Consider the following 20,621-nt stretch of genomic DNA (forward strand, 5'->3'; position numbering starts at 1 on the left):
GGGTAAATGAAATGTAAATAATGGCCAGAGTATGAGGAATGAAGCTGCATTTAAATGGGATTGTTTTGGCATTAGCATTGTGGCAATGAAGCACAGTGAAAGAAATACTCCTAAATACATGACACTCATGCTAAATGCTGCTAATGTTGGGGGAATATCATTACGATTTACGAGTTACATTATTATTGTTACAATTATTATTATTATTGTTATTATTATTATTAACCTTCCCATACTTTGCCAAGGAAGATGATTCTGATGACCATAAAACTTAGAAAATAATGGATATATTATTAATTCGAACAGATTTCACCAAAATATAATTTGTTTAAAATATTAAGACGTGTAATCAAAATAAAAATCGCTAAACACGTACGGAACTTTCGCAACAATAAAGAGCAACATTAAATGTTAGTCAATGGCGCCCTCCTGTGGTAAATTGAAGACATGATTATTACGTTCCCAAAAACATGGACACGTCGCCGTCTAGTGGCTCAATGATGACATTACGTCACATCTCCAGTTTATAGTTTCACGCAGGGGTCACAAAAGGTTAGGTTTGAGCGCATTTCAACGCGGGCAAAAAAACATGAAAATGTGTGTACGTGGGTGTGTGCGTGTGTGTGCGCGTGTGTGTGTGTGTTATTTGGGATGGCCTGCACTTCCTGTGCAAGGGCCATTGCTCGACCAGGCTTCATCTTTCTCACACTGCAAGTTCAAGCCAACAAGCACGCACAGATGCGCACACGCACGCACAATCGCACACAGTGACACACGCTCGCACACAAAAAATCCACAGATATTTATTTAATCTATTTAAGATTATTTAAGAATAAGATTAAGGACAATACCATATTCTTTTATGTATTCTATATTCTCTCAAAAGACTGGCACGGTGGCGTGCATACGTGCGTGTGTGTACGTGTGTAAAACAGAAGATCAGTGGGTCAGGGTGAGTGGGAGTATTTGAGATACCGGAGGGAGACGATTAAATGGTGTGTACACACCCACACACACCCACACACATGGTTGCTGGGGGGGTTAACAGTATTTTTAATCCCGTGCGGATGTTTTCCGCTGTATTTAGTCGCCTCGAAATGATGTTTCCATGACGACAACATGAAAGTGGCAATCGGCTTATGATGCTCTCATATTCAACCTTACAATAATACAACTGTCACTTCTGCTACATATAATACGACAGTACTACACATGGTACTGCAGTAGCACATATACAGTAATACACGTGTACATTAGTACAGTGGAATGGATAAAGTAAAATTCACTTTTCACTTTTATAGATATGAATTATTTTGTTTTACAGCGCCCCCATCCCGCATTGGCCTGTATAACACTCTTTGTGCGTAATGGGCAATATTTCGACATTGGTCCCGTTGCAGTTGAAAAAAAAATCCTCGAATCAATCATCGACATCAATCTTTAGGTATTGAATTACCAGTCGTTAGTGATGCTTTTGCGCCCATTTTGACATAAAAATGGAATCGCTTGGATTGTGATGATCTTGAACGTAATTGATGGCTGTTTCCGGTGCAAACGCGCGCATCATCACCTATAAGACATCGCAGCCCCCCCATTGGCAGCACGGCATCCAGTTTGAGTCCCCAAAGACTGCGTCAGACGCCGGGTAAGTGTTCCCGTGTGTCCCACCTGTGCTTCTCATAACGGCGGTCCGAAAATTCACCTTGAGACGTGCAATGTAATAAAAGGAACTCAGGCGAGCGCAAGATGCTCCTTACCAAACTCCATCGACAAAATGATCTATATAAGATAAAGTCGTACTTACAAGATGATGCATTTTTCAATAGACACTCAAGTAAGATATTGATGTTATTCAAACGTATATATGACATCGGCAGTAAAATAAGACATTTGAAAATATGTTTATATGCAAAATATGGATTGTATTAAGTCTGCTCTCGCTTGTGTATGGCGGACGGAAGTGAGGGATGTTAACAAGCGGGGCAATTTAAAAGTGAACACATTGCAGCTCTCCCCTCGTTGGACGTTCTGTTTGAACGTGCCGAATTCAACCTTTTATCCAACCGATACATAATTTTGTTGTAGTTTATGTGCAGCGACTGTAAATTATTTACAAACGTAAGCATCTTTAAATCACTATGTTTCGGGAATGGAGTTTGGACTCCGTCCAGATATGAAGCACGTCGGATCTTAAATTACAATAAATGTCAGTGTTGTGTTTTCTGCTAGAGATTTTCAAATAATTTAGATATTTTTGCAATATTTATATGAAATATGATTTTCCAGACAAACATGTTTGAGGTTGCAACCAAGGAGCGTTATTTTAATGAGCATTGTGAGACTTGAAGTTGTACATGCATTAAATTTGTTAGAAAACCAAAACAACCCTCCGCACCCCAGTCGTTAAACTGCTTCAATTTTGGAAATCTGATCGGCGACGATTCGTTAAGATAGCGGTGCACTAACCGGAAGCTGCAAAACGGCTGCCTTCAAATTAAAGTTACAGTTCCATCGTCAGCCAAGTGATATATTTGTGAGAGTGCATGGACATAATTCAGCGTTACTACGCACGCACTACTCAAGTGAGTATTTTTGAATGATGTGTGAGTGGATTTCTTTATGATGTGCTCAAAATTGCAAAAGTGTGTGTAGAGCGTTTCAATTTTCAATGCAGGGGAGTTTTTCTATCTTGTGTCTCAAAGTCTTTGGGGTGTGTGAGCGAAAATAATTTTCAATCAGGTGCGTGTTAACATGTGTGAGAGGTATTCCTGAACCATGTCCCTTGCCGGCTCTCATATATGCTGTATAAATACAATTACAACATACAACTTTCTTTATTACATACTTTTATTTTCAAGGCAGCCGGATGTAGTGTGTGTGCATTCCGTGTAACAAACGCGCGTCGTCAGAATGCGCAGCAGCTGATCCTGGCGCGCGTCTAAAAATAATCAACTTTTATCTCCCCGGTCAGCTCGCACCGCAACATTTTTCTCCTTTTTTCCCCCTCAACCATATATTTATTTTTTTCCTTCTGCAGGAATAAAAATGTGTCCGTGAGGATTTTGGGATTGCACTCATCTTGTTGAGGTAAACGTTGGATTTTTAATTTTCACTTTTCTCACAGGAAAAAAAAGTGAAGACTCCACTCATGAGTTGCGTGTGTGCGTTATCGTGACTTTAACTCGGAACATTGACGTCATTGTTGCTCAAGTTAACGGAGCGTACTATGTTTGGCACATTTGAAGTGCGTGGAGATATTTGAGTCATGTATGGAGGAGGGTGTCAAGTGTCTTTAACGCTCACTTTCCGCTTGACAAAAAGTCAGAATAAGAAATTCTATTTTTAATTTGATTTCAGTTTAACATGTTTACGCGTCAATAGAAGCATGATCATTGGTAAAAAAAAAAAAAAAAAATAAAAGAATATTGTGACAAATGAGTAACGGGCTGACAAAGCCGAAAACAAGTATGGCCACAAGTGGCAGCCATATTTGCCCGACATTTTTCAAAGCTTTTTTTGTTGTTCTAGTGTCTTGTTGGTTCTGGTCTTGCAAATGTTGAACAGTCTCGTGTCTTTTCAATGGTTTAGTCCACATTGAATGATCTTTGTGATCCTGCTCTAGTCCATGTTGAATGTTCATGCATGTGGAATTGTCTGGTGCACATTAAATGCTCTTGGTTCTGGTTCTGTTGATCCATTATTTTTTATTCTTCAAGTCTCGTATACACCAAATACTGCTACTAGGTTAGGAGCTGTTGAATGTTCTCGTATGCGACTGATGGTCTTCTTTGTACGAGTCTAGTACCCATCGAATTATCTAGCATACGTCAACTTACGCTAAATGGTACTAAACTGGTACTGTACATGTTGGCCGTTTTTCTTCGTTCTGGTTTAGTCCACGTTGAATGGTCTCGTACACTTGTAACGGTCTGGTCGACAGACGGAGGCAGAGCGGCGTGGCCATGGCCTTGTCGTTTTGCGGCAACGACGAGAACAGGAGCGGCTACAGCGTGGACGATGGCATGCTGAACAACGGCTGCTTTGTGGACGCCCTCAACCTGGTGCCTCACGTCTTCCTGCTCTTCATCACCTTCCCCATCCTCTTCATCGGTGAGAACGTTGAGCACTTTCACGTTGACTGTGAAGCAAAACCTAAAACGAAGCAAAGTATGCTTTGCAAATTGCCAACAATCACACAACGTTTCTTTCTGTGTGTGTGTTTGCCAGGATGGGGCAGTCAGAGCTCCAAGGTGCAAATCCATCACAACACGTGGCTGCACTTCCCGGGCCACAACCTGAGATGGATCCTCACCTTCTCGCTGCTCTTCGTTCACGTCTGCGAGTTTGCCGAGGGCGTGGTGTCTAACAAGTGAGAGCCCCCCCCCCCCCCCCCCCCGCACCCATGCGAAGCGTGTGTCGGTGTCAACGACACCCTGTTGTGTCTGCGTCTCCCTGTAGAATGATGGACACCAACCACCTGCACCTCTTCATGCCAGCCTTCATGGGATTCGTGGCGGCCACCACGTCGGTAGTCTACTACCACAACATTGAGACCTCCAACTTCCCCAAACTTCTACTTGGTGAGCGCCGCATCACTTTTCAATAAATGATTCAAATAATATATAGAAATGAAATTGCACTTAAACAATGATTCAATTCAAATGTGTCGCACACATTGGAAGCGTTGAATACAAATTGGACGGAAGTTGTGAAACTTGCTGGTGGGGGGATTCCAATTTTTTGCTTGGTTGTCGGCAGTGCTGTTCATCTACTGGGTGCTGGCCTTCATCACCAAGTCCATCAAGCTGTGGAAGTTCGCCGTGTACAACGTGGACCTGCAGCAGCTGAGATTCTGCATCACGGCGCTGCTGGTGCTTCTCTACGGCCTGCTCATGGCCGTGGAGATCAACGTGATCAGGATCAGGGTGCATCTCGCCGTCAATGTCGATGCCAAACTCCGTAGACCCAACGGTCAATACGAGATTGTGTCGTCACTGCAGTGAAAGCGATTCGTCATTAGACATCCTTTCAATGTATGTTAGTTCAAAGGATACATCGGCTTCAAAATAAGTCCATCAGAATCTTTCTTTTGTTCATAATATGAAATGAATGAAGGATTCCATCTTGTGCCTTGGTGGACCGAAGTGCACGATGATTTAAAATGTCACCACTTTGCATCAAATCTTGGAATGTTTGATCGAAACGATGGATTTTTTTTGCGGGTATCTCACCTTCGGTGGTCGTATAAATCGTTTCAGACGTAACAATCTTTATATTGATGGATTTGGGAATGGGGTTTGGTTTTTCTACAGCCATGCAACCTTGTCCCCGTTTGGACTGAAGGATTCCTCATTTTCATGTGATGGGTCTTCATGTGAGTTTTTGTTGACTCGTCCTGGCAGAAGTACGTCTTCTTTGCCAACCCTCAGAAGGTGAAACCCCCCGAAGACTTGCAGGATCTCGGGGTGCGCTTCCTGCAGCCCTTCGTCAACTTGCTGTCGAAGGTAAGAGGTCGCTGCCTGATCGCTTGTTTCAGTCTCAGGTCAAGCTCGGCTTTGCTCCGCTGTTGCCAGGCCACGTATTGGTGGATGAACCCCCTGATTATCGGGGCCCACAAGAGGCCCATCGAGCTCAAGAAGATTGGCAAGCTGCCCATCGCCATGCGAGCGCTGACCAACTACTTGCGACTCAAAGATGCCTATGAGGACCAGAGGGTGAGTTCTGCTCTTTTGAAGCACTCAAGTAGAACGACAGATAAATAATTGTGAAAAAAAGGATGTAATTACAAAAGAAGTGACATCTATGGCCATATCGGTTAGCCCGTCCGTGGCATTTTGCATCTTCTGTAAGTTAGCATGAAGCTAGCAGACATAAGCGGCGGGCTCCTTTTCTACCGCAGACGGCCGAGAACCCGGAGCGGGCGCCGTCCATCTGGCGCTCCATGTACCGGGCGTTCGGGCGACCCATCCTGCTCAGCAGCACCTTTCGCTACCTGGCCGACCTGCTTGGCTTCGCCGGGCCGCTCTGCATCTCGGGCATCGTCAAGAACCTGACACTGGAGGAAGGCGGAGGCTCCACCTCCGACAAGATAAGGGTGAGTCCGTCCTAATACAACCACTAGGGCGCACTCTTCAATGACTACGATGCACTAGTAGAACGCTTAATAGAACAACGAGGGCGCACGAGTAAAAAAAAAATGTTTACCCTCCTCCCTCCCACTACTGGATGACTTTTCTGTGCGCTAGAAGAACATCGGGAGTGAACCCAACTCGTGACAAAACATCGAATTGTAAATCACTGGAAATGAAATTGTACTTACTTTGTCCAGCAGATGGCGCTACACTTTCCTATTCAAAGCATGCAGCAACATTTTCGTTTTCTGCACGCGTGCCTTGCTACTGAAATGATGCGAGGCGAGGCGAGGTGTGTGCCGCTCCTGATGCCACATTGACTGATGTGGCCGCAAAAGGTTCGAATCCTCAGAGATGGATTTGTTAAAGATGGAAAAGTCCGAATGTGTCATATTTTGCCAGCCGTTTTTTTTTTTTGTTTTGGAAAGATGACCATGTTTGTTTTTGCGCTCCTTCTCGCGCTTAAATAATTCTGGTGGCGTAGGCCAAGACAAACCACTTAGCGTCTTTACACACGTTGATTTCATTAGCGCAAATTTGTGTGAACGCCGCGAGATGGGTCGCTGGGTGGTCCCACCGACCAATCCGTGACTCACTGGGTGTGATCTCTGGGAAACTTTTTGACCCTTGCACGTGTTGGGAGTGGTGCACTCGTGGTTAGCATGTCTGCGTTGCAATTCTGAGGTTCGGGTTAGCATTTGCGTTGTGGACTTCTTGTGTGGAGCTACGTGGCACCTGAGATTTACTGGCGACCAGTCCGTTTTTTGTCTATTTTTGCACTGACATTGAGTGGCGTTTTTTTTTTTGCTCATATGTGTCCTACCATTGCCTGGCGACCGATCAGACCAAATGACAGAATCAAGAGCGCGCAGGGGGTCCGGCGCGGACTCTGCTGAAGGTCACCGTGTTGACAAGGACCCGCCGAGCGGTCGCTTGTTGTCACAGCTGACCGGCAGATGTCCAAGCGTCGGCGCTCCACTGGCGGCAATAGCCTGAAGCGATCGGGAATGACGTGGGAAATTCCTCGAACATTGCAATTGAGAGAATGAGAGCCAACATTAGGTACACCTGCAGAAGATTTCCTTTTGTGGGCTGGAACGCATGACTGCAATTTTAGTTGACGTCCGTTGACTTGAGAAACCAATGTATTGAGTTCCAAGCACGGTCATCATGGAAGACATTCAAGTCTCAAGTTAAGGTACGATTGGTTGCAGGAGAGGTACTTTGGCGTCCACTTCATGCTGTCAAGCGAGCTGCTCCAGAACACGTCGGTTCTTGCCGTCCTGCTCTTTCTGGCGCTGGTGCTGCAGAGGACCTTCCTGCAGGCGTCCTACTACGTCACCATAGAAACCGGCATCAACCTACGAGGAGCCCTGCTGGTGAGGCGCACGCACGCCAGGATGTTGACTGTGGGGTGCCACTCAGCTCACCACTCCGCCCCCTTTTGCTTGTTTCCTTTCTCCACCCAGGCGATGATTTACAACAAGATCCTGCGTCTGTCCACGTCGAACATGTCCATGGGCGAGATGACGCTGGGCCAGATCAACAACCTGGTGGCCATAGAGACCAATCAGCTCATGTGGTTTCTCTTCCTATGTCCCAACCTGTGGGCCATGCCTGTACAGGTACGGTCACCAATGAACGATTTGAACTCAATTCAATTTGAACCTTTTTTTTTTTTTTCTTTCCCCCCAGATCGTGATGGGAGTCATTCTCCTCTACTATTTGCTAGGCTGCAGTGCCTTGGTTGGCGCGTCTGTCATTGTTCTTCTGGCTCCGGTTCAGTACCTCATTGCCACCAAGCTGGCGGACATGCAGAAGAGCACCCTGGTGAGCGTCACGCGGTCCTCCCCAGTTTGAACGTTGGAGCGGCAGAATATGATCGGCGAGTTGTGTTTTGCAGGAGCACTCCACCGATCGTCTGAAGAAGACCTCTGAGATCTTGAAGGGCATCAAGCTGCTGAAGCTGTACGCTTGGGAGAACATCTTCTGTGACAGCGTGGAGGAGACACGTGGCAAAGAGCTGACCAGCCTCAAGACCTTCGCCTTCTACACGTCCATGTCCAGTGAGAAGACAGTTGGAAACAAACGAGGCTGATGTTGTTGTTGGAATGCCTTGACCGCTCTGTGACGATCTTCTGTCCTTGTGCAGTCTTCATGAATGCCGCCATTCCTATCGCTGCTGTCTTGGCGGTAAGCTTGTTTGGTCTGCCCGGATATAATTTGCAACAAATTGTTTGAAAATCTGCATTCTCAAGGCCTGGTCCACCTCCTTGCAGACTTTTGTCGTGCATTACTTTGTCACCAAAACCGGTCCGAGTCCCGCGGAGGCCTTCGCCACACTGGCGCTCTTCAACATCCTGGTGACGCCACTCTTCCTGCTCTCCACCGTGGTCAGGTTCGCCGTCAAGGCGCTCATCAGGTCAGGCCACCTCGTGGGTGCCTTTACTTTTTTTTTTCGCCACACGGTACATTGCAGTATTGCAGCCTGATTTTTGCCTCATATTTAGAATTAAAAACGGAGTTTGAGGCAGTCCTGAAAAACGGTTTCAGCATATTGCAGAAGAGTACGCAAGCAGTTACATCTGGTCCAAAAATAACAACAACAACAGTCAAACCAAGCGGTGTCGGTGCGATGGTCTGGGGCCGCTTCACTTCTTCAGGACCTGGACGACTTACCGTGATTGAAATCGGGAAGAAGGTGAACGCGTTTTCACTGCATTGTATGTTTCCTCCAGTGTCCAGAAGCTGGGTGAGTTCCTCCAGAGCGACGAGATCGGAGACGACAGCTGGAGGAATGGTGACATGTCGGTTCCCTCAGAAGCAACCAAGAAGCACCCTGGCGCGGTTCGTACTCCCACCGGGCGTTAACGTCAACATCTCCCCGCTCTGTCCTGTCCTGATCAACTGCTGAAAATGTGACGCTAACTTGCTGTCTCCGGTGAAGACCAAAGCCATCAATCGGAAGCAACCTTTACGCTACCAGATGGACAACTACGAGCAGCCGTCCAGGCGGCAGATGAGACCCTGCGAGACAGAGGATGTGGCTGTCAAGGTCAGTTGCGTGTGTGTGTCGAGATATCGTTTAGGGGAGCTTTGTTCTTTTTGGCGAGGTTCGGAGCAATTTCAAGACTTGAGATGATGTCACCCCATTTTACTTTTGTTTTAAGATCATTTTGTCATTTTAGGTTTGCTCCTAAAATGGGCTAATTAAATATGCAGTAAGAACACGTCTATAAATGAAAAATTGTGCAAATCATGCATGCGGGAAGCTTCTTCGTCGTGTTTGACGTACTGAAGACGTCAAGCTCGGCTGCACTCATCAGCAGCTGTTTGTTATCACGCTGAGCAAGCACGTGACTTCTCAGGAAGTGGAGAATTCACACGAGAACGTCTTGCCCCGAGAGCGGCCTCACTTAAGGCGACTCTTCCTGTCGCATCCCCGCGGGGCGATGGCCTGCTCATTAGGCCTCGGACGGGTGGGGAGGGGGGGGGGGGCGTTGGGTGACTCGGAACTTGACGGACGTGATGGAGTCCGCCTCCCGGTTTGGATGCTCTCGCTTTTCCAGCTCGGTCCCGAAGGTATTAGCCCGGGTCGAGGTCAACTGTGGGAAAAGCCCGTTTGTTCAGCATTTCTTGACGACGACGCTTCCTGTTCTTGTGTTTGACATTTGATGGGCCAGAAATTGGCCTCGTTAATTTTATGCAGCGTTTAATTTGTTGTTTATCTCAGTCAGTTTGGATTCAGTCTCAGCCATGGTCATGATGTTATAAGTTGATATTTCTACACGTTAACTGAAAATAGCAGATATTATTTAGCCTCTGTAAAAAAAGTATTACCAGTGAATTAAATTGAAGCAAAAATCGGAAAGTGGGACGGATTATTTGTGCTTTCAGTTACAAGTGGAAAAATTAAACAAATCAAGCTTGTAGCTCAAGTCACCATTATCTATTTAGTCATTAGCCACTTTGGACTTGGCATCTCTTCTTGGAGTTGCAGATTTTTAGTAGCACACGTTGAGTCTTTCATCAGTTTTCCTAAAATTGAACCTCTAACTCACGTGCCTGGAGCCAGAAAGATGTTCCTTCTCCAGGCGTGCCCAAAACGGAGGCTCCGAAGTCTTTGGATGCGTTCCATCCAATTGTCCGCCATCGAACGCGAGCTGTGTCAGAGCACTGTGGGGCTTTAGTTCCGGAAGGCTCTCACGACCCGAGAAGTTCCAGTGGACATGCGCTCGTGGGTCGGCGTGGTGCTGAGAAGGACGCTGGGGGGAAGCGAGCGGGGGGTCGCTCAGATAAAATAAACTTAACGGGAACAAATAAACCAAACAGAGGAAAGGAATGCGACCGCCGGGAAGCGACGTGCCTGATCATCAGACGGGCGGGAATTGAGTCTGTTTTTGGCGAGGATCGGCCGTGGTGGATAGCGGGCCAGGTGGGACCGAGCGTCACAAAACTGGAAAAATGCATTTTTTACAAACGGGCAATGAAGACAATGTCTTTTTCGGGCTATGTCCAGGTGAGTAACGGATGCTTCACCTGGGGAAGCAACCTGTCCACGCTGACCGATATCAACATCCGCATCCCGACAGGTGAGGATCATGAAACTAAAAGTCTCATAGGGCTCCAACGTTACACCAATCATTAGCTTATAACGTTAGCGAAGCTTGGCTAAGGAAGAGCAACGTTAGCGTTTCTCAAGCTAGCTTCCACGTTGCCTCCCATGTTCATTTGTAACATCAAATCCTGAAGTTATCTTCTCCAACATTAGATTCCAATGTTGTCTTCTGAAATTAGCTTCCAATGAAACGTGCTGTCCTTTTCTTGTCTTGTTACGAGTAGCCTGTGACATCCAAACTTGCGTTTTCAGGCCAGCTGACCATGATTGTGGGCCAGGTGGGCTGCGGAAAGTCGTCGCTGTTGCTCGCCATGCTGGGCGAGATGCAGAGCATTAGCGGCCGCGTCCACTGGAGCAAGTAAGTCAGCGGGCGTGCTTGACGATGCGCACGCTCGCCTGTTTGAAGCTGGAGATGGAAGCTTCTGCTTTTTGAGCTTTTTGCACGTCGACGCGCATTAACACCAGCTTCTGATTTCCTTGCCTTCCCGTCGCGTCGGGCCACCTGGTAGCGAGACGTTCTACCAAGGGACGCTCAGGTACTTTCCTCCCTCCACAACATCCGTCATCATCTCACTTTGTCCACACGACTCTTAAAGTGAACGCAATGACGTCCATGCGGGCTCCAAACTGGAAGGAGGGAACGTAATTCGTCACCATGGAAACGGATCATGTTTCCTCAAATGTCTTCTTCTGAGGTGTTGCGTTTCCATATTCCAAAATAATCTTCGGTTAACTGAAGACTGTAAAAAGTGTGAATGATTGGCAAGCGACCGATCCGGGGTTTATTTCATCCGAGAGAGGCTGCCTGTAGCATGTTAGCACGTATTGTCGGCTCACGCTAAAGTGCTGCCTTTGACAGCCACCCGGAGGCGGCAGACGACGAGGGCGGTGAACACGCCGCAAGGTAGCAGACAGACTTCCTGTGACATCATCAGCGCCCCCCCCCCTCTCTCCCGGCACCCTCTCCCCTCCACTGAAGTGTTTTTGCTCCTTGAAGCGTTTCCATCAACGTTGTTACTCAGTGTCGTGAACTTTGAGACGCCGTTTTCTCCTCCATTTGTGACGTCATCATCTCGTCCTTGTGTTGTCAGCATGATTATATCCTAATCCTGATTTTCATGAAATCATTTGCGGTGGTGAAGAACGCTTCCATCTGGATCCTTAATTCCTCAGTGAATAATGCATGGATGTTAAATGTTTACAAATGATTTGCTTCACTCCAGAATCCTTCCGCTGACTCGATCTGAAAAATTTGTCGTGATTTTGCCTAGTGAACATCCGTGTGATGTCCAAAGTTCATTGTCCTGCCGTGGTTTGTGGTGGTGCTTCTCACGCCATCAAGCCGCCGTCTGACGTGGACGTGTCACGCTGTTTGGATGCCAAAAAGAAACGCTTCCTCTCTTCAAAGCTTGGATGTCCTTCTTGTGACGGTGACGTCTGTTTCCCATCATGCACTTGCAGCAAGAACCGTTACTCAGTGGCCTATGCGACCCAGAAGTCCTGGCTGCTCAATGCCACCGTGGAGGACAACATCACCTTCGGGAGCCCCTTCAACAAGCAGAGGTGGGCCCCGCCCGTCTCGTCAAGTCCAAGTCAGAGTTTTAGCAAAGCAAGTCCAAAGTCGCAACATTGGAGCATCGAGTATGACTCTTGTCCGCATATCAGTGACACAACTATAAACACAATTTGTGACGTAATTCAATTATCTTTGTAACTGAATTATGACATGGCAAAAATGATGAAAGGCATTCTCCCCTTGAAATTCCACATGACTCAATGTTTTGCAATTGCAGAGTTAGGATGACACGTGAAACTTGAAATTAGTCAAAAATAATTCCAGCAGTGAACGTTGACAATCTTGACTCCACTAGAAATTGATTTTATTTTATTTATTTATTTATTTATTTTTTTTTTTTGGGGGGGGGGTAAAATTTTTTAATTTGATTTCATGATGTGTGTGTTTCAGGTACAAGGCAGTGATCGACGCCTGCTCACTCCAACTGGACATTGACCTGCTCCCCTTCGGAGACCAAACCGAGATCGGAGAACGCGTAAGTCTTGGGGATGTTCGAGTCCCGGTTTGGTGATATATTGCCGTCTTGGCCTTCGGTTGACTGACTGCTTTGTGGCCAGGGCATCAATCTAAGTGGCGGCCAGCGTCAGAGGATCTGCGTGGCTCGAGCGCTCTACCAGAACACCAACATCGTCTTCCTGGTCAGCGCAAACCGACACAAAGGCATCAAGGGCTGCCAAGTAACGAAATCAATGAACGTAATCGCATTAGATCAATTCGATGCGTCAGAAGGAAGCCACGCCCTTCTCCTGGTCGGACGACGTGTTTGCGCGCTCGCATCATGCTCCCGTCACCGTGGCGATGTCAGCTCCAGTTATGCAGATTCCAATCTGCTTAAGGAATTGTTTGTGGTGTCAATTTGGCTGGGAAAAGGGCAGCGAGGTTAAGTGGTGATGACGACCGTCGCTTGAGAGAGGGATGCATTTGGGGGAGTTGTGGGAAAAAATGGCTTATTCTGATAGCGCGAAGCATCCCCAAATGTTTTTCAAAGATGAGGAAAGCACAGGAATGTGTCCGTGTGTCCCTAGGACGACCCCTTCTCCGCCCTTGACATCCACCTGAGCGACCACCTGATGCAGGACGGCATCCTCAAGTTCTTGCAGGACGACAAGAGGACCGTGGTTCTTGTCACACACAAGCTGCAGTATCTCATCCATGCTGACTGGGTCAGTGAGAGGTCCAAGTCCACCTGAGCAGATCATTCGCTCCACATATGGCGCTCTTGGTTCTTTAATCCGACTCACCAAGCGTTTACACTCTCAAGAGTCCTGTAGTAGTTGTTATAAGCAAAACATTTTGAAAATCAAATGTGGCGCTTCAGATCATCGCAATGAAGGACGGGTCTGTGCTGAGGGAAGGAACTCTGAAAGACATCCAGACGCACGACGTGGAGCTCTACGACCACTGGAAGACGCTCATGAACCGGCAGGACCAGGAGCTGGAGAAGGTTGGCTTCGCTTGTCTTTCCTTCTTTCCTTTCTTCTTTCTTCTCTGACAGATTCTCTTCGTGCAGGACATTGAGCAGGACAGCCAAACCACGCTGGAGAGGAAAACCCTCCGACGAGCTTTCTACCCCAGGGAGGCCAAGAATCAAATGGATGATGAGGATGAAGGTAGGCGGGATGAGATATTTGTGATGGTGGTTTTGGATCCTCAATCACTGTTGTGATCCCTTCAGAGGAGGAAGAGGAAGAGGAAGATGAAGACAACTTATCCACCACCACAAACAGAAGATCCAAGGTCCCGTGGAAGGTGAGAGGCTCTTAATCCTAAAACACCTGCTGGACCGGTCTCTGTCCATCGTGATCTGAACTACTTCTTCTCAGGTCTGCTGGTGCTACCTATCCTCCGGTGGCTTCTTCATGGTCTTCCTCATGATATCCTCCAAGCTCCTCAAGCACTCGGTCATCATGGCCATTGACTACTGGTTGGCCATCTGGACCTCCAACCACAGCAACCAGACCATGGTGGCGGGACCCAACGGAACGTGCCAGGTCATCGCGGTCAACAGAAGCACCGTCGACTCTGAGGTCCCGAATCGCGGACGTCTTTGTTTTGATAGCTTGGTCACACGTTCTTTCGGTTCTTATGACTGCCACCTGGAAGGATGTGTGATATCACGGTTGTCTGAAATGTGTGCACTTACAGGACTACTTCTACCTGACGGTGTTCATGGTTCTGTGTGCGGCCGGGATCATGCTGTGCCTCATCACCTCGCTCACTGTGGAGTTCTTGGGGCTCTCTGCAGCCACCAACCTGCACCACAACCTGCTCAACAAGATCATTCATGCTCCTCTCAGGTGGTCACCAGCCTACTTTCTCACAGATTCCGTCTTCATTTTCAGTCAGAGGGGACTGAATTCTGCGTTTTTCCTCAGGTTTTTTGACATCACCCCCCTGGGGCAGATCCTCAACAGGTTCTCAGCTGATACAAACATCATTGACCAGGTACGACCTTGTGTTCTTGACAGAATGATGATCCATCCTGACACGAGTGCTCCTTGTCCTCCAGCACATTCCTCCAACTCTTGAGTCTTTGACGCGGTCTACCTTGCTTTGCTTGTCTGCTATTGGCGTCATTTCCTCCATCACGCCCTATTTCATCATCGCCTTGGTGCCCCTGGCTGTGGCCTTCTACTTCATACAGAAGTACTTCCGGGTGGCCTCCAAGTGAGTGCAAACCTGCTTTACGCCTCTGTCGCAGCCCACCGTTTGTGTATCTTCGGTTGGTCAACGTTGGAAAATTGGGCAAAACCGCACCTGAAGTATGAATGACAACACATTCTACAGGTCTTGCAATGCATATGGGTACTCCTTTTGCACGGCCCAAGTAAGTCAGGACTTGGGTGTTGGTGACTTTACTGACAGTCCAATGGGTAGTCCTTGCATGAGTAGTGTTCCTCAAGAGTCGTGCACAAGTACTCCACTATTTATGCCTCTTTAGTTACGGTTTCACCTCAACAGTGCTGCTACCAAACTTTGGGCTGTGAGGGAGGCTTTTCAAATCTTCAAACGCATTCACAGGACTGTTCCTAATGTGGACCAATTATTAAATTCTTCTACTATTGACCCCACTAGAGACCTTCAGGACCTGGATGACTCCACGCAACTTCCTCTGCTTTGTCACTTCTCCGAGACGGCTGAAGGTCTCACCACCATCAGAGCCTTTAGGTAATTTTCAGTGATTTGTTGAAGCCAAACAAAGACAAAGAGGCCTTCTGGAGTTCTTTAGTTTTCTTTCCCATCAGACTTCTGATCCAACATTCAGCGGCTCTCACGCTTTTCCTCCACATCGTCCCCGTGAGGACCGCCTAGCCGCACACGCATATGCACGCACACACAGGAACTTCCTGCCACCAATATTTGCTGGTTTCCATCCAGAGAAGTCTGGTTTGGAAGGCAGTGGTTAGCGCCGCACGACCACAATCAAAATGACGATGACGATGACGATACTCAATTGACGTGGTTTATTTTTGCTTCAGACACGAGGCTCGCTTCAAACAGCGCATGCTGGAGCTGACCGACACCAACAACACGGCCTACCTGTTTCTCTCGGCCGCCAACCGCTGGCTGGAGGTCCGCACGGTGAGAGACATTGTCCTGGACAATTCCTTGAGATTCTGACTTGAGAATGGCCGCTGATGTTTTGTCTCGTTCAGGACTACCTTGGTGCCGTCATTGTGCTCGCGGCGGCTGGCGCCTCCATTTGGGGTTTAGATTGCGGTCAACCATCTGGAGGCCAGGTTGGCTTGGCACTCACGTACGCCCTCACGGTCAGTTGACCTCCGCGTTATTGGTTTTGATGTCTTCCAAGCAAACTGGACAACATCGGGTGGTGTTTTGTGCAGGTCACCAACTACTTGAATTGGGTGGTGAGGAACCTGGCCGACTTGGAGGTGCAGATGGCAGCGGTGAAAAAAGTCAACAGCTTCCTCAATACTGAGTCCGAGAACTACGAGGGCTCCATGGGTAAATGTCGACGTCGCAAAGCTCCTGGTCAACCTCTTTGGACGCCATCATCTTCTCAGAATCTTGGAAAAAAAATCTGCGGACTGCTTAAGCTAGATTTTGTTTTTGTTTTTCGGGTGGTGGCAAAGTACACTAGTTTTGACCTTGGACTGCCATTGAAACGATTTCTTCTTGTCGTATGTCCTGCAGATTCTTCTCAGGTGCCAGAGACGTGGCCTCAGGATGGAGAGATCAAGATCCAAGACCTGTGCGTGCGCTACGATCCCATGCTCAAGCCCGTGCTCAAGCACGTCAACGCCTTCATCCAACCGGGCCAGAAAGTAATCCGCCACTCTCTTTTTGTTCAGTCGACTCTTTTTATGCCTGCCAAATTGCATGTTGCCAAGTCAAACAGATTTCGGGGGGACGGAAATGTCCCCAAATTTCCATTCGAGCCCGAATGAAAGCGCGTGTCACGCACGTGCGTCCAGTCCTCGGCCGCTCGTCTTGTTCTCAAGTGTCCGAGCCATGCCTCACCTCGCTGTCACCTCCCGCCAGGTGGGAATCTGCGGCCGCACGGGAAGCGGCAAGTCCTCGCTCTCCTTGGCCTTCTTCAACATGGTGGACATTTTTGAAGGTGAGAGTGAGCTCTCCTCTTCTCTTTCGCTCTCTTTTTTTCCCCCGTCATTCTTTTCTCCTTTTGTGTTTACGTCTGCTTAAAACAAAACTCTGCAAGCTTCCCTTTTTGGGGAACGTGGTGTGGAGGCATGAAAGCTGTTGACACTATGAAGCCATTTGAGATGATTTTCGTTTCTAAACCATAAATCTTCACATATGTAAACTACGGCCTTGAATCACTTGTTATTTTAGTCCTCGTGACAATGATAATCATGTATGAGCAGATTGTACACTTGGCACACCAAACTAATTCCCTTGTGCTTGCCTTCAACAATTTTATTTCCATTTTATGTTTGAGAAGAGCCAGGAAACTTTTTCCCAGTGAATGTTGACAGTCCATAAAGATTCGTTTGAATCATTTATTCACTCCACGTATGGACGAAAAAAAAAAGAATTATTCCTTTCGCAGCTGGAAAACCTGTCCAACTTTGAACCTCTAAGCTCCAAACTGTGCGGCAGACGTGCTTACCTTGCTCATCGTGCTGCCACTTTTACATCGGAATGTGTGTGTTTATTGTAGCCTCACACACAAGTACGTCCCTCTTAACGAGGATTTACTGCAAGAGTGGTCGCTGGCGCAAAGTGGGGTGACGTCAAGTGAGTCCCGATTTTTTTTTTATCCTCCAGGAAAGATCGTCATAGACGGGATTGACATCTGCAAACTTCCCTTGCAGACGCTGCGGTCTCGGTTGTCCATCATCTTGCAGGACCCCATTTTGTTTAGTGGCTCCATAAGGTGCACACACACACCCCCACACACACACTCACACACTTCCTGACTGAAGAGACAACTTCCTGTTTATGTTCCAGCCTGGCTGTTTGACTTAAGTTGTAGTCTTTTGGGGGAATAAACCTGGAAGCAGCTGCAGTGCTTCCAACAAATCTTTTTTCTCTCAAAGGATATTTTGGAAGGAGTTTTTTTTAATGGTAGATTATTTTTTCTAGTCCTTTTATTTCTATTGTTCATCCACTAATGATCACCAAATATACGGGTCTATAATTGTCAAGATGGCCCAAACACAGCACACGTTGGCCTTTAAAAACAACAAAGGCTCTGAAATGGAGCCATGTGGTACACCTCTCCGCTCCAAAATGTGTGAACAAGGATCATGGATTTTTCGTTCGTCAATGTAACGCAGCAGGAGGTCCACCAGAGACCTCATCTGACTTTTTGCCTCCGTCGCACAGCCTCGCTATGTTTGTTTGGACTGCATGTGTGGGGTGAATGGTCGAGTGTTTCACACTGCTGAGTGAGATGTGTTTGTGGCCCATTCTGAAGCACTTTGGCTGCTTGGGATGCTCGAAATGATCTTCCCCTTGTGAAGATGCAATAATTGTGGCAAATTCGGTAACCAAAACCAATTATAATGACCCGCCGTAGGTTCAACCTGGATCCGGAGCAGACATGCAATGATGAGCGCCTGTGGGAGGCGCTAGAGATCGCTCAGCTGAAGAACATGGTCAAGGCGCTACCTGGAGGACTCGGTACGCACGCACACAAGTTGGTTTTGAGGAAGGTTAAAAATGACTGGCGTCCTGTGTTGCAGATGCGGTGGTGACGGAGGGCGGCGAGAACTTCAGTGTGGGTCAGCGGCAGCTCTTCTGTTTGGCTCGGGCGTTTGTGCGCAAGAGTAGCATCCTCATCATGGACGAGGCCACCGCCTCCATCGACATGGCAACGGTATGTGTTTGCATGTGTGCGAAATCAGGAGGTTGATTGGGTAGGATCAAAAGTTCCTTGGCCACAGAAGGACGGGTGCAAGCGCCGATGAACTTTCAGACACACAAAATGAAAGCACAGGCAACAGGAATTTTGTTTTTGTGCGTATTCAGGAGAACATCTTACAGAAAGTTGTGATGACGGCATTTGCGGACCGGACAGTCGTCACGATTGCAGTGAGTCTTTGGATTTCTGTTTCGCTTCGTTTCTGTTTGCCGAGTGTTTCCTTTTCCAACATTTCCACTCTAGAACGTCAAGGATGCAACCGTTTTTTTGATCATTAAAATGCTTTTCTTCTTTACACTTTTTCCTGTCCTGTCCCGTCCTGTTCTATCCTATCCTGTCCCATTCTGTCATGTCTTGTCCACATCTTTCTCCTGCTTTCCTGTCCTGTTCTGTCTCGTCCTATCCTGTGCTGTCCTCTCCCCTCAGCACCGCGTCTCCTCTATCTTGGACGCTGGGCAGGTGCTGGTCTTCTCCTCTGGGATTTTGGTGGAATGTGACTCGGGTCCTAACTTGCTAGCACAGGAGGAGAGCCTCTTCAGTGTGCTAGTCCGGACTCACAAATAGAACTGGACCGGGCCATCCCGGCCCACTCTAACTCGACTGCGGCCCACCCATACTTTCCTTCCATTTCTTCCTGACGTTACTCTTCCCCTTCTCAAACACCGGCCGGGTCGGGGATGGAGGTCTGGTGATGGTTTTGGTCCTGGTTCTGCCGGAGACTACTTGGTTTGTACCAAGGAGGAAACAAGTTAGCCAAATGTAGAATAGGGGTGGCCAGAGGGCAGCTGTACTTTCATTTATTTTGATTCATTTATCACATTCAATAATTGGTTATTTGAGGTACTGTAAATAATCAAATAAAAATGTCTCACAGGAGCAATTTTACATTACAAAAAAAAAAACAATGGTTTTATTAAATGAAGTAAACCATTTCAGATATCTGACATGCGCATTAGAATTTTTTGTTTTTAAAAAATAAATCAGATGTTCCCTTTGAGCACAAAGATTAGGTTGAGAGGTCAACAGGTCACCATGACTACGTTTACCAACCCATAGTAAACATGTGTCCTGTCGCCCCCCCGCCCCCTGCCCATGCTGCACCCTCAGCACCGTGTGCACACCATCCTGACCGCCGACTTGGTGATCGTCATGAAGCGCGGGAACATCCTGGAGTACGACAAGCCCGAGACGCTTCTGGAGCAGGAGGACGGCATGTTTGCCTCTTTCGTCAAGGCCGACATGTAGACGCACACACGCGCGCACAAACGCTCGCACGCACGCTCGGGGATTACCGCATAAGCAGCAATACGGAGGACTACGCACGTCCGCCACTGACGCTTCTCTCGACCATATCAGAATGTTTATAAACAATTTGGGCCCTGTGATCGTTTTGTAGGTATAATCTGCAAATTTGATGGAAACGGAACCACCGAGAGCATTATAACGTAAAAAAGTGCACGTTGAAACGTTACAACATTATAACTTCATATTGAATGTTGTTTTTTTTCTGGTGTGGCAACAGCATAGCGGGCAACCCCCGTTTTTTTAGGCTGAGTGCAATAAAGGACTGCCCCCTGCATGTCAAAATTGGAACTCAAGCCTGATTTTGGCAAAATATGCGCTCTTCCTTTTTTACCTTCTACATCATGTGTTTCTTTTATTTCTATTCAGCATTTGTACAATGCAATGAAGAAATGTGCATTAAATTCCTTTTATAATTTTTCCCTGCTCGTGACAGTTTTTTGTTGTTCACCATTAATTAAAGAATAGCACATTCCTCTGAAATGTTCTTGGATCCATTTTCTACCGCGTAGATGCAGGGAAGCAGACTTCCTTCTCCTCCTCCTTCGTCGGGGTTTTATTACAAAAAAATGTATACGGTATTTTGAGTATACCATGTGTTGCTAAATAGCGCCACCTGGCGACCCAAAAAAGAACCCATTGACC

At 47.3% G+C, this 20,621-nt stretch overlaps 1 protein-coding gene across 9 annotated transcripts; it reads left to right on the forward strand.

Moving 5' to 3' along the window:
• The first annotated feature begins 1,411 nt into the window (after positions 1-1,411).
• Positions 1,412-20,398, forward strand: abcc9 (ATP binding cassette subfamily C member 9). 9 transcript variants are annotated; one of them, XM_088287767.1, is made up of 43 exons: positions 1,412-1,645; positions 3,038-3,087; positions 3,941-4,110; positions 4,228-4,369; positions 4,459-4,580; positions 4,759-4,925; positions 5,403-5,504; positions 5,574-5,714; positions 5,900-6,094; positions 7,346-7,510; positions 7,601-7,756; positions 7,827-7,961; positions 8,035-8,197; positions 8,284-8,324; positions 8,411-8,553; positions 8,870-8,978; positions 9,079-9,186; positions 10,651-10,723; positions 11,002-11,107; positions 11,259-11,285; positions 11,609-11,653; positions 12,211-12,312; positions 12,716-12,800; positions 12,883-13,002; positions 13,351-13,488; positions 13,644-13,769; positions 13,836-13,935; positions 14,001-14,074; positions 14,149-14,352; positions 14,471-14,622; positions 14,701-14,770; positions 14,835-14,992; positions 15,401-15,493; positions 15,805-15,907; positions 15,982-16,095; positions 16,171-16,291; positions 16,481-16,611; positions 16,829-16,907; positions 17,576-17,684; positions 18,330-18,433; positions 18,496-18,629; positions 18,782-18,844; positions 19,782-20,398. In XM_088287767.1, exons 3-43 carry the CDS (start codon positions 3,963-3,965, stop codon positions 19,917-19,919), a joined length of 4,806 nt encoding a protein of 1,601 aa, XP_088143893.1. In that variant the 5' UTR covers positions 1,412-1,645; positions 3,038-3,087; positions 3,941-3,962; the 3' UTR covers positions 19,920-20,398. The 9 variants fall into 9 exon arrangements, with proteins under 9 accessions (XP_088143893.1, XP_088143894.1, XP_088143892.1 ...); XM_088287768.1 differs by lacking the exon at positions 1,412-1,645 and adding an exon at positions 2,906-2,966; XM_088287766.1 differs by lacking the exon at positions 1,412-1,645 and having other exon boundaries at positions 2,928-3,087.
• The last annotated feature ends 223 nt before the right edge of the window (positions 20,399-20,621 follow it).

Source organism: Idiotropiscis lumnitzeri, chromosome 2 (genome assembly GCF_059441095.1).
Source record: "Idiotropiscis lumnitzeri isolate Australia: NSW breed Sydney's pygmy pipehorse chromosome 2, RoL_Ilum_1.0, whole genome shotgun sequence".
NCBI lineage: Eukaryota > Metazoa > Chordata > Actinopteri > Syngnathiformes > Syngnathidae > Idiotropiscis > Idiotropiscis lumnitzeri.